General features: G+C 40.3%; 1 protein-coding gene across 1 annotated transcript in view; it reads right to left on the bottom strand.

Moving 5' to 3' along the window:
* The window catches only part of MEGF10 (multiple EGF like domains 10), a 185,636-nt gene that overhangs the window by 128,970 nt on the left and 38,936 nt on the right, over nucleotides 1-17,730 (bottom strand). The window contains exon 2 of the mRNA XM_040241755.1: nucleotides 10,507-10,639. Coding sequence (XP_040097689.1) covers nucleotides 10,507-10,622 — 116 coding nt within the window. The 5' untranslated portion in view covers nucleotides 10,623-10,639. The remainder of the gene's footprint in view (nucleotides 1-10,506; nucleotides 10,640-17,730) is intronic.

Genomic DNA, 17,730 nt, shown 5'->3' with positions numbered 1-17,730 from the left:
AGTATTCTGGCCTGGAGAATTCCATGGACTACAGTCCATGGGGTCACAAAGAGTTGGACATGACTTAGCAATTTTCAATTCAAAAATTAAATAAGTGTAATCAGCAAATCTGAGTACATTTTGCTTCTGATTTTGGAAAATCAGAAAGTATATTTCTCTGATTGGAACTCCGAATGATTTTGTTTCTTGGACCTGCCCTACCTTCAGGTAATGGAAGAATATATACAGCCTCTACATAGAAACTACAAAGAAGCCTTTAAACCTGATTCTAAACATATGGCTGAGACAGCCTGAAATAATCATACTAACAAGCAGATGCTACTTAAACAGTCTGTTTTTCAATATATTTTCATTCATAATAAGAGTAAAAACATGCAATCAGATAGGTCTAAGAATGTGGCTGAAAAGATCCCCAAAATATAAAGAATATTCCTTGTTCAATTTCTTACTTTATTTCAAAGCAGTCTATTGCATGCTCAAGAGCTTAGATTTCTTGCCTACAGGAAAATCGTGAGAATCCTCTTTTCAAAACAATTTGTTTTATATTTTTTAGTAGTCTCATAAAGATTTCCACTAAAATCTTTAATTCATGCTAACAACAATAACAACAAAAGTAGGCCACAATCATGGACTCACTTGGTGCAGATCAATAGGCCAACTTCATTAAAAAGAACTATGAACCACAGAAAGTCTGGGAGGAATGGGGTTAAAATTTTCTACATGAATAAATTCAGGTTAGATAAAGAAAAGAGACTCTTGATTTGAAAGCTAAGCTGTACTGGCCTCACACACGGTACTATTTCTTTCTCCAGGTGATCTCTCTCAGTCATCATGAGACATCCATGAACTCATCATACTGTTCAAACTCCGCGTATTTGGGACACTGCAACTTGATTTCTAGGTAAATTTAGGGATCCTCCATAGGTCTGAGGCAAATGTAGTAGGTCCTTGTGAAAAGACCACTGGATTAGAAGGCAAGATTATTAGCATCCTGATCTGATACTGAGAACCTGGCTGACCTTCAGGAAAGAATCTCACTTCTCAGGATTTATCACATCGTAAAACAACGGGGTAAGAGATGTTCTTGAAGATCCCTTCCCACTAGACTCCTGCATTTCTAACATACATTTCACATAACTACTTCCTTCTACTCCAGCAGATGACACCTGCAAGAACAGGTTCAGACGAGCATCGAGTATGCAATCACCAACCTCTCTGATATAACTCCTCTTGGGTAAACCAAGAGGTCTCTGTTAAATTATAAATTTTCTTGGAATGAAATATCACATGAAGCTATTCAGATTTTCTTCAGAGCCCTAGCAGTGACCTGAGGTTTGTTGTGGTTGTTGTGCTTTAGTCACTAAGCCGTGTCTGACTCTTTGTGCCTCCATGGACTGTAGCCCACCAGGCTCTGTGGAATTTCTGTGGGATTTCCCAGGCAACAATACCGGAGTAGGTTGCCATTTCCTCTTCCAGGGGATCTTCCCAACCCAGGGATCAAACCTGTGTCTCCTGCCTTGGCGGGCAGATTCTTTACCACTGAGTCACCTGGGAAGCATCCTGAAGGTCATATTGATGCAAATTCTAAGCCTTTCTTCACCAATTCTTTTCCCTCCCAATCCAGAGTCCCTTGGATGACAAGCAGATCCAACCAGGCCATCCTAAAGGAAATCAACCCTGAATATTCACTGGAAGGACTGATGCTAAAGCTGAAGCTGTGGTACTTTGGTCACCTGATACTGAGCCAACTCACTGGAAAAGACCTTGATGCAATTCATTGTTAAACACTGAGCTCATGGAGCTTCCATTCTTAGATTAAAAGTCATGTACTTTTTAAAACCGTCTTTTTATCCAGGAAAATATATTGAAATCATGCTACTGAGCCTCATTTCCTCTGAAGTTTTGGTTCAGTGTTCTTTTATCATAAAACATAAACTAACAGTTTAAAATTTACTGATGTATATTTAAAGCCAATAAACTGTTTTCATTGATAACAAATCATGTGACGTGTCCCAGTTACAGATGTTAAGTGTTGGAAGTGTGTTTTTCATGATAGACTGTTTACTGAGTCAGTTTACTGAGTCAGGTCCACGGATGCAGCTGTTCAAGTCTATACACCCCATGCAGCCCACAGACAGGTGAAGAAGTGAGGTGTGGAGTGTCATGGAAACAGTCTCCACTACCTTGACCTCGTTTCTTGTGTTTTGCAAGACAATTTTTTTAGTAAATATTTTTCTCAGGTTAAAAGAAGATGCCACTCTAAGTGGCATTGCCTCAAAAACTGGGACCAACCAAAATGTCAACTGTTTTACCTTAAAAGATGCTATTCAACCCAAATTCATGTTGGGCCCCAAAGGCCACATCGATGACAGACGATGAGCAAAGTTCACAACTCTTTAATGAAGTATGATGTTTCAGTGGTCTGTAAGGAGCATAGTTCCCTTGACACAAATGGCACAAACTACACCTGGAGAATTTTGATGGTAACTGTGCATAATTACGGTGTTCACAGCATTGAGGATGCCCAGACAAAGTCAAGTCATGGCATTAAAACCTGGTAGCTCTTTGTAATTTTAATTTATTAGCCATAGCAGTCTCTGTCTCAACTCTCTCCTTCTTTGACCTTCCCTTCAACCAGCCATCATGACATTTACCATGAATTTCCTCCTTCAAGAATTTGGACTGCCCATCAGATTGTTGCCCCACACAATTGCCTCTGTATCTCTGTATGAAATAAAAGGTCATTCGTTTGTTAAAAAAAAAAAGAAAGAAAGAAAGAAAGGCAGGAGGAGAAGGGGATTACAGAGGATGAGGTGGTTGGATGGCATCAATGACTCAATGGAGATGAGTCTGAGCAAGCTCCAGGAGATGGTGAAGGACAGGGAAGCCTGGCGTGCTGTAGTCCTTGGGATGGCAAAGAGTTGGACACAACTGAGTGACTAAACAACAAACCAACAGCTTCCAAATAAATGAATCTTGAGGCCTGCAGCATTATTTCTCCATTACATTTCTAGCGGAGAGAGTGTCCTCTGTGTGTGGACCTGCCGTCTAGGCCGTCTCACATTCAGTTCAGTTCAGTTGCTCAGTCGTGTCCGACTCTTTGTAGCACCATGAATCGCAGCACACCAGGCCTCCCTGTCCATCACCAACTACCACAGTTCACTCAAACTCATGTCCATCGAGTTGGTCATGCTATCCAGCCATCTCATCTTCTGTATTCCCCTTCTCCTCCTGCCCCCAATCCCTCCCAGCATCAGGGTCTTTTCCAATGAGTCAACTCTTCGCATGAGGTGGCCAAAGTACTGGAGTTTCAGCTTTAGCATCATTCCTTCCAAAGAAATCCCAGGGCTGATCTCCTTCAGAATGGACTGGTTGGATCTCCTTGCAGTCCAAGGGACTCTCAAGAGTCTTCTCCAACACCACAGTTCAAAAGGATCAATTCTTCGGCACTCAGCTTTCTTCACAGTCCAACTCTCACATCCATACATGACCACTGGAAAAACCATAGCCTTGACTAGACAGACCTTTGTTGGCAAAGTAATGTCTTTGCTTTTCAGTATGCTATCTAGGTTGCTCATAACTTTCCTTTCAAGGAGTAAGCATCTTTTAATTTCATGGCTGCAATCACAATCTGCAGTGATTTTGGAGCCCCAAAAAATAAAAGTCTGACACTTTCTACTGTTTCCCCATCTATTTCCCATGAAGTGATAGGATCAGATGCTATGATCTTAGTTTTCTGAATGTTGAGTTTTAAGCCAACTTTTTCACTCTCCTCTTTCACTTTCTTCAAGAGGCTTTTTAGTTCCTCTTCACTTTCTTCCATAAGGGTGGTGTCATCTGCATATCTGAGGTTATTGATATTTCTTCCGGCAATCTTGATTCCAGCTTGTGCTTCTTCCAGTCCAGCGTTTCTCATGATTTACTCTGTGTATAAGTTAAATAAGCAGGGTGACAATATACAGCCTTGACATACTCCTTTTCCTATTTGGAATCAGTCTGTTGTTCCATGTCCAGTTCTAACTGCTGCTTCCTGACCTGTATACAGATTTCTCAAGAGGTGGTCTGATATTTCCATCTCTTTCAGAATTTTCCACAGTTTATTGTGATCTACACAGTTAAAGGCTTTGGCATAGTCAATAAAGCAGAAGTAGATGTTTTTCTGGAACTCTCTTCCTTTTTCCACGATCCAGTAGATGTTGGCAATTTGATCTCTGGTTCCTCTGCCTTTTCTAAAACCAGCTTGAACATCTGGAAGTTCATGGTTCACATATTGCTGAAGCCTGGCTTGGAGAATTTTAAGCATCACTCTACTAACGTGTGAGATGAGTGCAATTGCACGGTAGTTTGAGTATTCTTTGTCATTGCCTTTTTTTGGGATTGGAATGAAAACTGACCTTTTCCAGTCCTGTGGCCACTGCTGAGTTTTCCAAATTTGCTGGCATATTGAGTGCAGCACTTTTACAGCTTCATCTTTCAGGATTTGAAAGAGCTCAACTGGAATTCCATCACCTCCACTAGCTTTGTTCATAGTGATGCTTCCTAAGGCCCACTTGACTTCACTTTCCAGGATGTCTGGCTCTAGGTGAGTGATCACACCATCATGATTATCTGGGTCGTGAAGATCTTTTTTGTATAGTTCTTTTGTGTATTCTTGCTACCTCTTAATATCTTCTGCTTCTGTTAGTAATCCTAAAGGAGATCAATGCTGGGTGTTTATTGGAAGGACTGATGTTGAAGCTGAAACTCCAATACTTTGGCCACCTGATGTGGAGAGCTGACTCATTGGAAAAGACCCTGATGCTGGGAAAGATTGAGGGCAGGAGGAGAAGGGGATGACAGGGGATGAGATGGTTGGATGGTATCACCGACTTGATGGACATGGGTTTGGGTGGACTCCAGGAGTTAGTGATGGACAGGGAGGCCTGGCATGCTGTGGTTCATGGGGTCGCAGAGTTGCACACGACTGAGCAACTGAACTGAACTGAACTAAATTAGTTTGTTAGAACTAGATCTGATGCAGTATTCCCATAATTTCACATGCTATGTTATAGTGTTAAGATCCAAATGCCTTGGAGTACAAAAGCAATAATCAACTAAGGGACCTTGGCCAAACACTCGCCATTACATATGATGGGGGAGCTGACTCCACAACCAAATGTGAAAAGTGTTTTCATTAATTTCTTGCAGCCTGGAAGGTTTCCTCAATAAGAGAAAATGTTAAAGCATATGAATTTCCTCTTCTGGACATTTGCTGCTCATTAATAGCTTACATTTGCAGGATGTTTCTCTGCTTTTAGGATATAAAAAAGCTCTTCTCTATAAAAGGGTAATTAAACCATTAAGGTTTCCAATTCAACACACATTTATTAAACAAATTCTATGTAATTCTCAAAGGGCTCTTAAAAGAGGCCAGCACATAAAAGCTAAAACAACCTGCTTTTACTTTAACAGAGAAATATATACATTTGGGGGGGAATCAAACCATAAAATTTACCATGGTTGAGTATTTCCCTTCAGTCTTCTGATTAGAATTACTCATAGTCTCAAACTTAATGAATAACAGGCTAAATATAAATTACTTTTCACATTGATCAGATACTGAGGTTTCCATTCAAATTTAAAGGAGAACGATTCTGAGCCTCTTCACCCCAAATTTCCTTTCTGTTCTTTTTCATACATTCTTTTTCTAACCAATCTCTGCTTTTTATTTTTCATTTTTAGTGATATTATAATCACACCAGAAAATCTGGAAAACAATTTTTAAGAAGAAAGGGAGAAAATTGTATAACTCTTACCTAATTACCCATAGCATTTTCCTGCACTTCTCTTACCATCTCTAGGGGTTTTTAGCTTTTAGCTTTAGTTTAGCTTTTTTCGCTTTTAAATTTTCATACTCATGCTAGCCACATAATTTTAAGTCTACTTTTTGAATTTAAGGGTATGTCATAAGAATTTTTCCCTGTTAGTAAATAGTCTTCAAATTATGACTGCCAAATACTTGTGACTACACCTAATTTGCTCAGTACCCACCTATCATTAAACAATCAAGTTGTCCTTTTCCAAGGGGCCACTTTCTGGAAGCTGTATGCTCACACCATGAAGGCAAATGTCTCCAAGAACTGGAGGGCATCCCCTGCTCCTTAGCACTACTTCTTTGGATAATACCTGGGTTGCTGTTTGAACTCAGTTAGCATCTAGGCTAACAGTCCACACCGCCATGTTCATCTGCAGCTGCTCTTAAAGTCACAGAATGGGAAGCGATCTTTTTGATTGTCTAGTCCAGACGTCCCCAACCTTTCTGGTACTAGGGACCAGTTTTGTGGAAGACAGTTCTTCCACAGACCAGGACAGGGCTGGGGAGGGGGAAGGTTAGGGGATGATTCAAGCACATTACATTAACTGTGCACTTTATTTCTATTATTATTACATCAGCTCTACCTCAGATCATCAGGCTTTAGATCCTGGAGTTTGGGGACACCTGGTCTAGTCCAATCCCATTTTCATCACAAATAAGCCACACTGAGCTCCTGGTACTAGTGGTCAGTCTAGAGCTGGCACTTTAACACCAAGAGGCCCAGACAACATCCTGTACCTCTGCTGCCTCTCAGATATTATAGAACATCGAAAGCTTCTAAAGCAAGCAGTGAAACTGTGGTATAAAAACTGTAGGTCCCAACTCTACACTATTTTCAGGCTCAAGATGCAAAACCCTTTATTTCCTGCTTGTTTGTTTCATCTTCTCAAACACACTGTAAACATATCATCACCATGGTTTTAACCTATTAAGTATTATCTGGGGAGGAACCCCAGCAAGATTTAATTTAAGGTCAAAGAACAGGGTAGGGGAAGCCATCATCACTTGGACTCATTCCAAAGTGGTTAATTACATTTTATCTGCCGAAATTATCCTGTTACTTTAATCAAATATGGTAATAATTATCATTTCTTATCTCTGCTCACTTCAGGAATGCAGCTTCAATTATTACCACTCCTGTGTCCCACCCCCAAGGGGTTGGACAGAGAATGTTTCTCTTCATTTGTGTCTTCTTTAGAAGAAACCCTCGTAGGTGGAAATACTTAAACTCACACAACAGGGAAAGGAGGTGGGGAGAAGGGACAGATGATTCATGGAGTTATTCATTTTCCAAAGGGATGCTGTTCAGAATTTCTCTAATAACAAGTTTCTCTTGTGTATTTTAAATGATTTAATTCTCCTTAATTTTACTTCGGGCTTCCCTGACATTGGCTGATAAAGAATCCAGCTACAATGCAGGAGACCCCACTTTGGTTCCTGTATCGGGAAGATCCGCTGGAGAAGGGACAGGCTACCCACTCCAGTATTCTTGGGCTTTCCTTGTGACTCAGCTGGTAAAGAATCCACCTGCAATGCGGGAGATTTGGGTTTAACCTCCAAGTTGGGAAGATCCTCTGGAGAAGGGAAAGGCTACCCACTCCAGTATTCGGGCCTGGAGAACTCCATGGACTATACAGTCCATGGGGTTGTAAAGAGTTGGACACAACTTCTAAGAATCACAATTGCTGCCTTAAAATGAAGTATACTTTTATTTGAAAATAAATGATTCAGCAGGTCTGGGGAGGGACCTGAGAGTCTCCAATTCCAAAAAGCTCCCAGCTGAGGTTCCTGCCATCACAGCTCCACAGACTCCACTCTGAGGAGCAAGACTGCAGGTGATTCCATGGCTCGGAACCACTGGTGACAGGTGGGTTTTAGTATAAGGAAAATCTACGATGAGTACTACTGGGCCTTACTACCAAAAATTTTCTCCCTGAAACTCATCTCCCCCTCCCCAATTCAATTCAAGCTCATTTCAGTTTTTGAAAATATAGGAGAATCTGTCACCTGCACCTTTATCTGTTCATTTTAATTTATACTCTTCTTGTCCGTTCTTATAAAACAAATTCTACTTTTCTTTAACCTTTCTTCAAAGAATCATTATCTAGCTGTGTAACAGAAAATTTATCAATGAGAAGATTGCAGCTGTCAACTTTTTCTTTTTAGTAGTTCATAGCAAAAATATAGGCAGGAGAAAATCTCCATCATTTTCCTATTTTTTCACATTGAATTTTCTTCCCCATTCGTATTTTCTCAGTTACTCCAATCACTTGTACAACAGTGAAATTATATTAGGTTTAGAGTCTCCCCTGCTCACCACAACTACAGAAAGCCCACAGGCAGCAACAAAGACCCAGAACAGCCAAAAATAAATATATTCATTCATTTGTTAAAAAAAAAAGAAAAGAGACTCATGCAAGATCACTGGACTCCTTCAATGAAAAAAACAAAAGAAAACAGGGTTATTCTAAGCTAGTATCCTTTCTTATAAGGCCTTTTTGTCCATGACAATTATAAGCTAGGGCAATGTAAGACAAACCGGAGGAAGGATCTTTTTCATGTTTTTTTTAAATGAAAAGTTAAGCATTCATCTAGGCCTGTATTTCAAATTGATCTTATCAATACAAAGTGGCAAAACCACACGAATCTCTTCCCTGTCAAATCAGCTCTCTTCCTTTTATCTCTCCATATGTGATCACCGACCCAACAGACACGAGTTTGAGCAAACTCCAGGAGATAGTGAAGGACAGGGAAACTTGGCGTGGTACAGTTCATGGGGTCACCAAGAGTCAAACACGAATTAGCAAAACAACAACAATGTCCAGTGACACGCCCACTCTTCCACACAGCCGGTTCTAAATCTCAGCCTTTTCTGCCTCTTTCACATTCATAGTTAATGTATTACCAAGATCTCTTGATTTTTATTTCACAGTACCTAACAAACTTGATTTTTTCTCCTATTTCAAAGCTATCATCCTCCAAAAGTTCAACTACCAATGGACTCTCCCTTTTCTAAATTTGATATGTTCTTATTCATGTATTCATCAATTTATTTTTATTACTATAATCCTATTTATTAAGTATTTTGCTGGTGAAATGTTTTATGGGAAGTTCTATGAAAATTATAAAGATAATAGGCATTCCCTCCTCTTAAATTCTGTATAATATAGTTAATATCAAATATATAGAACTTTATTACATATACATATTTCCACTTAAAGTTTCATAATGATAGAAGACTCTGTTGATCAATCAGGAAAATACGTTTTGTTACCCTGCTGTAATACTGCCAGCAGAGATGGGGATGAGCCCTCACTGAAACCTAACACTGTGAATGAGGAATCAGTGGGCCCTAGAATAACACAGCTGCCATGCTTGAAAAACTCTGAGCTTTGAGCATCCTTCCAGCGGGTGACACAGTGACTGGGATGTATGCTCTGTGCTGTACTCTTCTCGGTACTGAGGGTGACAGGAAAAAGAGGCCAAGAGTTTAATGTCATTGCATTTACAGCTACTACAACTACGTACTACTCTCTAGTACTTGACACCTTCTATTTGTTTGAAAAACCTGCAAGCGCAACGTTCATTTTGGATAAAGAAACATGTACACCCTTTTTTAGGGAGATAAGTAACAGAGTAAGCTGCATGTGACTGCACTTCAGTATGACTAGATCATTTGTGCTATTTCTGTGTTCCAAAAGGGGCTGTAAGTTTACCCAGATCTGGAGACTACCCCATTTGCTTTCATATAATGTAGTCAATCTTGCCCTCCTCCTGTATTGTATCGACGCTAGTGACGGTAATGCGTTGGCCTGCAATACGGGAGACCCGGGTTCGATTCCTGGGTCGGGAAGATCCCCTGGAGAAGGAAATGGCAATCCACTCCAGCACTCTTGCCTGGAAAATCCAATGGACGGAGAAGCCTGATAGGCTACAGTCCACGGGGTGGCAAAGAGTCGGACACGACTGAGAGACTTCGCTTTCACTTTCACTAGACTTATTGGGTACGGTCCTTAGTGGTCTGCATGGCACTGGTTTCAAACTACCTTCCCTCCTGGGACGCCTGCCAATCACTGTCACCCACTGGTCTTTTTCAAGTCTTCAAGGACCTCTCAGGTGACACTGCTTCCATGCAGCCTACCCAGTTACTCCAGAAATCAAGTCTTTCCTTTCAGGTCACCTTCCACACTTTTTATGCCGTCCATTTCAATGTTCCAGGACATTATTCCACACTGTCTTTCACTGCTCTCTCATTGATTCCCATGCGTAAGTAGGAACTCCACCATAATCCATATGCCCATAAGTTCAGCTCCACCAAATCATTGCAAACAGATACAGAGCAGAGGTAAGACCTCCCGGAGATCATTTTAACTGATCTATGAATCTGTAATGTTTTCCCCTATTTTACAAAAACACCTCTGTTAGAATTAATATTGCAAGCTTAATATACATAACATATACTCTCTAAGACCAAGGTGAATTATACTACCTAATTTATTATATATAATGAAATATTTTTACATGAAAGCAATTTTATAATCTCTTCTCAAATTCTAATTTTATATGTGATACTGATATTGATAGCATACAAAGGAATCCATCAGAAATTATTTCTCAGACTACCAAGAAATATTGCTTCTCAGAACTATTACCTTTCCCAGTGGCTACACACATTAGGATCTTCAAGGTTCAGAGAGGATGCCGTCCTGATCCAGTGGCATAACAATAAACAGATAAAGCCCAGGCATGAGTTCAAGGAAATAACCATTGTTCCTGAAGAACAACCTACAAGAAAAAGAAATTCAAATTAAAGATGCATTAAAATGACCCCCAAAGAATTCTTTTCAGTACAGTAACTATAAAGTGCCAGTTGTCACTAGGACTGAAACATGAATAACGAGTCTTAGATTTAAATAGATGGGTCACCAGCTTTCATGGTCCAGGAGAGAGAGATATTTCTTATGTTGTCAGGATGGCCACTATTTTGTAAATTACTAAAAAGTGCAAATCATCATTAATTGCCACCATAACAAAAGACCTTCTCATCCATGCCAGCCGACATTAAAGGAATCTACCAGAACAACTCAGGGCAACACAGGCTTCCAGATTCTCTCAGCAGGCATATTTCCCTTCTGGAAGGAGAGGGCACACAGAGGAATCTGGCCTCCTTTGTCCTAGAGGATAAATAATGGAACAGAAGGTCCATTGACTCAAGAGAGAGGCACCTCAGGCTTAAACTGAGGGTCATTCAGGAATTCATTCAACGTTCACTGAATGGCTACTCTATCCTAGGCACTGTGCAAACGCTGGACGTGAAACACTGATCTAGTTCTCGTTCCTGCCCACTACGATCTTTATAATTTAGTAATCGTGACACACATCTCTTATATTTAGTGCTTCTGTCCCACCATCTGCTGAACAGAAACTAAACCAGTTGTTTTATAGAGGTTTCTACATAGGTGTACAGATAAAAAGTGTAAAGCTGTTTGGAGGTCAGTATTGGAAAAAAAATGAACCTGGTATTATTGTTGAGAGGAGGAAAGACCAAAAGAGGAAAACAAATAGCAACACATCTACCAAAGAGTTAGGCCCACAAAGGAGATAGAAGAGGGAGGAGAATGTTCAAGGCAGAGGGGACACAGGTAAGGGAAGATCAGGCCCACTTACTGAGCTCAAATTAGCTCAGCTGGAGAAAGATATGGGATGGGGCACATCACCATGGATTTTATGACATGGCAACGTATGTGAACCTCATCCAAGGATTACAGAGAACTAGGGAAGGGTGCAGGGTGACATTAGAAAGAGTCCTGGCTGCAGGGGGAGCATGAACCGCAGGTGCAGGCTATTAGACGGAGGTCAGGGGAGAGACGACTGAGGGTGAAATACGGAAGAAACACTGGGGTTGCAGGGAACTGAGCGGATCTGGGAGTTTTTCAGGAGGTGAAATGGACAGGATTTGGTGACTGGAACGTGGGAGTCAGAGCAAGGAGGGACGCCTGTTACAGCCCCTTGAGTGGAGGGTGAGCCACTCCTGGAGATGGAAGCACAGAAGCTCTCTTCCTGAGAGGAAGGGCAGGGCCATGGTGGGGGGAATTTGGCACTTAATGAGGAAAAGTTTGTCTCACTATATAAAATGGCTTCATATAATAATTATAAAAATAGACATGGAATTAGAAATAGCTGATCCAGGACCTCCCTGGCAGTTCAGTGGTTAAGAATCAGCGTTTCCAATGCAAGGGGTGGGCAGTGAAGGGGGAGGGGGGGTTGATCCCTAGTCAGGGAAGTAAGATCCCACACGCCACACAACTCCCTCCAAAAAGGGGATCCATTTGCAAATTAAAAAGAAAAGAAGCATTAGCCTTCTTGTTGGTAAGCCAGTGAAACTAGTAAAAATTGACCAGATTATGGGGCCCAGCAGTTACTTTTTGGGTGAGAGCTGGCATTCTGAGAAGTTATACTAACTTTCCACACCATGAAGTTACCAGCTTTTAGTATCTGGGAACAAAATTTATTGAGTGATAATCTTGGGGTATTAAAAGGCAAGTTTATCTTAAATAAGTAATAACAATACTGGCAAACAGTGATCCTTAGGTAACAGTTTATCCTTCAAATTCAAAATAGAAAAATTCCTTCTGTTCAAAATAGAAAAATGAAGAAACATTAAATTCTTTAAAATCAAAACTGTTTATAGGCACAAGTATATACAGTGTATTAGTACTGTAGCCCACCAGGCACCTCTGTCTATGGGATTTCCCAGGCAAGAATACTGGAGTGGGTTGCCATTTCCTTCTCCAGTTATGACAGGTTATCTATCTCTGATCCACAAAGGCTAAAACAAAAGAAACTGTTTGATTTGGAATATGGATAAATGTCATGAATTCACAGGATAATTAAAAGATAGTGTAAGCCACTACGAGAAGCAGTCAAATCTTTAAAAGGGGGATTCTAATCATCACGAAGTAATTCCAACATACAAAGCATAAATGACTAGCCAAAATATGGCTTATAAATTAATTCAAATTACAGATGTTTCTCACAGGCTAATCATCATGAAGTTGTAAAATCTGAAGCTTAACATTATACAATTAAAGAAGCTATTCTGCTTAACAGGGAGGGATAAATAAAAAGTAATGATAATGATGATGATAAACAACAACAGCTATCATTTCCTGACCAGTTCGTGTGTGCTAGGCACAGTACTGAACCTTTCACATGAATTATCTATTTAATCCACACAGTAACTTAAGTAGGCATTTTTACCATCCCCATTTCACAGCTGAAGACACATCATATATTGTAATGTTTTCCTCATCCATCAAAAAAGTAATCCTTTCATATACTATATTTGGTTGTAACAAATAAGCATGGCAAATATCTCTGTCTCATTGCCTTATCTATACCAGGTAAATATTCTGTTTCAACAAAGTATGAAGTATGCATCTTAACTTTCATCCTTTCCTCAGAGACAAAACAAGAGCCAGTCAGCAGTAATCTGCCATCCACTCACAAACAATTATCCCAAATTGGAAAGTTTATATCCTGAGTCACCATCTCAGACTCAACCCATTCATTTCCCAATTAGAAATGTTTAGTCTGTACAAAGTTGGAAACTGCTGGAAGCAATGAATAAAACTGCCAAGAAAAGGGAAGAGTCTGTTCTCTTTGAATGCAAAAATTTTAGCGTTAATTTGGTATCTCTTTCTGCTTTGCACTTGATGCACTGCCCTGTGAAGGCTTTAACCTTTCTACAGGGATGTCAGAGAAAAAAAAAAGAAAAAGCAGAATTTGGTCATCTCCTTATTGCTTCTGAAATTCAGCACAGAGGAAAATCAAACCGCATTGCAAAGTTGCTGGTGGTGTTCACGGAAGGGAAAATGTCAGTACATTTATAACAAAAGTGAATATATGTAGCTCATGGGGTCGCAAAGAGTCGGACACGACTGAGCGACTTCTCTTTCAATTTTCACTTTCATGCATTGGAGAAGGAAATGGCAACCCACTCCAGTGTTCTTGCCTGGAGAATCCCAGGGACGGGGGAGCCTGGTGGGCTGCCATCTATGGGGTCACACAGACTCGCACACGACTGAAGTGACTTAGCAGCAGCAGCAGCCTTATTCCCGGAGCATTTGCCAAATCAAAATTAGAAAATTAACTGAGTTTTAGAACAATCTACATTAAAGTATATAATGTTCAAGGCAAAAAAATTGCTAGATCAAGAAGGGAAGGTGCAAATTCACACAAAGTGATTAAAATCACTTGAGAAAATAATTCAAATATTATACATGGTAGGGGAAGAAGACATTTTACAAATGTGCCAATGAGCTATAAAGGAGTGTAGAAATGCAACATTTCCCTGTATTCAGAAACATGGGCGGTCCTTCCTTTTGTTTGTCTTGTCACTGATAGGCAATCAAAACAAGTGGATAGGGCATCTCATATACTCTTTCCCTATTTGATTCGTTTTCTTTCATAAGGTTTGAGGAGTAAATGTGTGTACCTTTTTTTCTTTGTGTCTACCCTGAGGGAAGAAAGTTCCATGAATGTTTTTCTTCATTTCTCTTTTAAACTATATCATCTTGTCTGAGGCTATAATCTTTCCACCTTAGGGTGTACATGAAAACAAAATACAATCCTTTAAAAATAGCATTATTTCAATTGAAAAAAAAAGGCAACACAGATATGCTTTCTTGAAACAGACATTTTAAAAATATTCAAAACTCTAAATTGGTTGTTAAACTACCCCTACCTACCCAGTCTTTGCCTTCAAATAACGTTCCTTGTGGTTATGTTTAACAAAATTTTAAACATTAAAAAAATAGTCATTTGCATGAACCCCCTAGTGTCAAACTTGATTGCATTCCATATCATTCACTTAATTATGATAGAAAAATCAAAACAGAAAATCAGTACAACTGATTAGCATTGCTAAAGTGCTCCTATTAGAAAGAGGAAACACAGCAGGCAGAGTTAACTCTTACTGCCTACTCTGAAGGCAGGCTTTGCCCATTCTGATATAAAAACCACAGTAAACAATCAGGTTGAATAAAATCATCACAATGGATGAGTCTGCGTTGTGATGACAGGGAGCAGTTTCTCTATCAGTGTGATAGGGGGAAATAAATAACGGGGCGTTGACTTGCTAATTTATTTTTGCAACAACAGAAGGATAAATGATTCCAGACAATTCTTTCTGGCTCTAAAATTTATCCCCTTGCTAGAAATATTACTGCACACATAGAAATGATGTGGGGGCCCTCGCCCAGTGTTGTTTCAAGCTTGCTACTCTAAAATGCTCTCATAGTTCTCTAGATGAAGTGATTTATTACAAACAGCCACATTCTTATAATTTCACACCCCTCCCCCAGGGTACCAAAGAGTCACCTAGTCCACTGATCACTGTATCATGTTATTTACAAGTGTTCAAAGTGTTAGCTGCTCAGTCGTGTCTGACTCTGTGAAACCCCATGGACTGTAGCCCACCAGGCTCCTCCTCATGAAATTCTCCAGGCAAGAATACTGGCGTGGTTAGCCATTTTCTTCTGCAGGGGATCTTCCCAATGCAGGGATCGAATCTGGGTCTCCCACATTACAGGCAGATTCTTTACCCTCTGAGCTACCAGGGAAGCCCTCATGTTATGTATAAGGGACGTACTAACTTTACCTGGAGCCACACAGAAAGGCTACCCAGATGTGCTGTGTTCTTCCCGGAGCTCTGAGCCTGTGAATAGCATATCAGAGGTCCAGCTTCAGGGTATTTAAGATGTCAAAAGAGTAACGCTTGCCTGGTTGCCCCAAGAATAACCTCAGATGAAAACTTCCATGGAAATACTACTTCACTAATCAAAGGGATCCTTGAGGCACTGTCCTGATTTCTATTTGCCCCATCCGAAGCTAGTTATTTCAACCACATTTTACTTTACTCAAGCGTAACTATTCACTGGAGGCAGTACAATGCTATCCATTTTTGTCTGGGCATCCTCATGTCATGTTGCTAACATCAAATACCACACCCAAGATATGCTTCTAAGTCAAACTAAATCACGTTGCGATGGCAGCCACCCAGAATTCCTTGGAAGCTTCTAAAAGCAAAAGGTAAATGAGTGTGGCTATTAACATTTAATACAAGAAAAATATTCTCAAGTCTTATTTTATAAACTTAAAAAGGTTTTATAATCAACCCCAAAATAAATAAATAAATAAAAACCCCTATACATTAGCATGAACTGGATATTCTGGCATTCACTGAGCACTTTACATCAAGCAAAAACTGGGCAAACCCCTGAGGATGCCAGCCACCGAATTACCTGAGGGGGCTCACACCACACACAATGAGGGGGCCGAAACAGACCATCTCAAGGAACAGCCATGATTAAGGATTAAGACTAAAAGAGCTGCTAGGGGAACACAGAGGTATAGCCTTACCTACTTAAGCAGCCAACCCCACAAGTGTAATTAAGTGGCATTCAGGGAGAGTTTAGGGGAGGCCAGGGTCACCGCTTATCATCAACTCTGGAAAGCATCCTACAACATCCCTATAAATCCGTGTCCTACAACATATGGGGGGAATCCACATACAATATTCACTGAGGATCTAAGCACAAGCAACTATGAGGAGTATTACATCTTATAAGGCATGGTCTCTAGCTTTAAAAGTTCAAAATCTACTAGGGAGAAAGATTATAAATAAAATTATTTGCCAGATGAGTCAGTGCAAAAAGAAAATGCCAAGAGTTTTAAGAGGAAAAAAAAAATCAGTGTGAGCAATGAAGGCTCATGAAAGAGCAAACTTAAAAGAAGTTTTCAAAAGGAAAAGAACTAGAAATCACTGAGTCTACGCCTCACAGCTCTCAGATGTAATTTCATTGGCTGAGATTAAATGCTTTACCTGAAATCAATGGCACCCCTCTCCAGTACTCTTGCCTGGAAAATCCTATGGACGGAGGAGCCTGGTAGTCTGCAGTCCATGGGGTTGCTAAGAGTCGGATATGACTGAGCGACTTTACTTTCACTTCTTACTTTCATGCATTGGAGAAGGAAATGGCAACCCACTCCAGGGTTCTTGCCTCCCCAGGGATGGGGGAGCCTGGTGGGCTGCCGTCTATGGGGCTGCACAGAGTCGGACACGACTGAAGTGACTTAGCAGCAGCAGTGATTTAAACAGGGCTGGCTATGACTGCAATGTCTGCTATCTGCCTTAGGCATCACTTCAGGATTAAAGGAAGACTTTGGGTAAAAATGAGTACAATGGGGAGGGGCCATGAGGCAGACAGAAAAGCATGAGCCAAGCCTCAGTGAGGACAAAAGAAGATCTTATAAGGAACTGTGAGCAACAGTGCTAGAAAGGAAGGAACGCTTTTTGATGAAGGGGCTTGAACTTTAGGCTAAGGAGTTCAGATGGATTTTATCCCGTCTGCAGTGGAGAACACTTGAGTCTTTGAGCAGGGTGCATTATTTGATAACAGAGACATTTTAGACATTAACACGGAGTAGGTGTTCAAAATTCAACCAAGGAAACGGCATCAGCCTCCTGCAGGGAAAATGGGTGCATTCAGGTTTGGGGTGGAACTGCCTGTCCAAGGTTGGTTGGTCATCTAAGGAATAGGAAATACATGAGAAACCAATGAAAGAAAGCATTGGCAGATTTGGGAGAAACACAGAAAATAAGGTCAATATTAGGGAGAGTTATTTGGGGTTTAAACCATTTTGAATCCCAGTTATATTTTCTCAGTCTGGTCTATTTTAATCTCCCTCTGGGAAAAAAAAATACATCTCTTCTTTAATAGAAAAAGACTTCAAATACTACTTCTCATTCCAGAATTTACTAAATAAAATTATATCTATTTTCCTAAATGTCTTACAATTTCACATTCTTCAGT

This window comes from Oryx dammah, unplaced genomic scaffold (genome assembly GCF_014754425.2).
Source record: "Oryx dammah isolate SB20612 unplaced genomic scaffold, SCBI_Odam_1.1 HiC_scaffold_5, whole genome shotgun sequence".
Taxonomy (NCBI): Eukaryota; Metazoa; Chordata; class Mammalia; order Artiodactyla; family Bovidae; genus Oryx; species Oryx dammah.
Note: the sequence above shows the minus strand (reverse complement) of the source record. Positions and strands in the feature narration are given on the sequence as shown.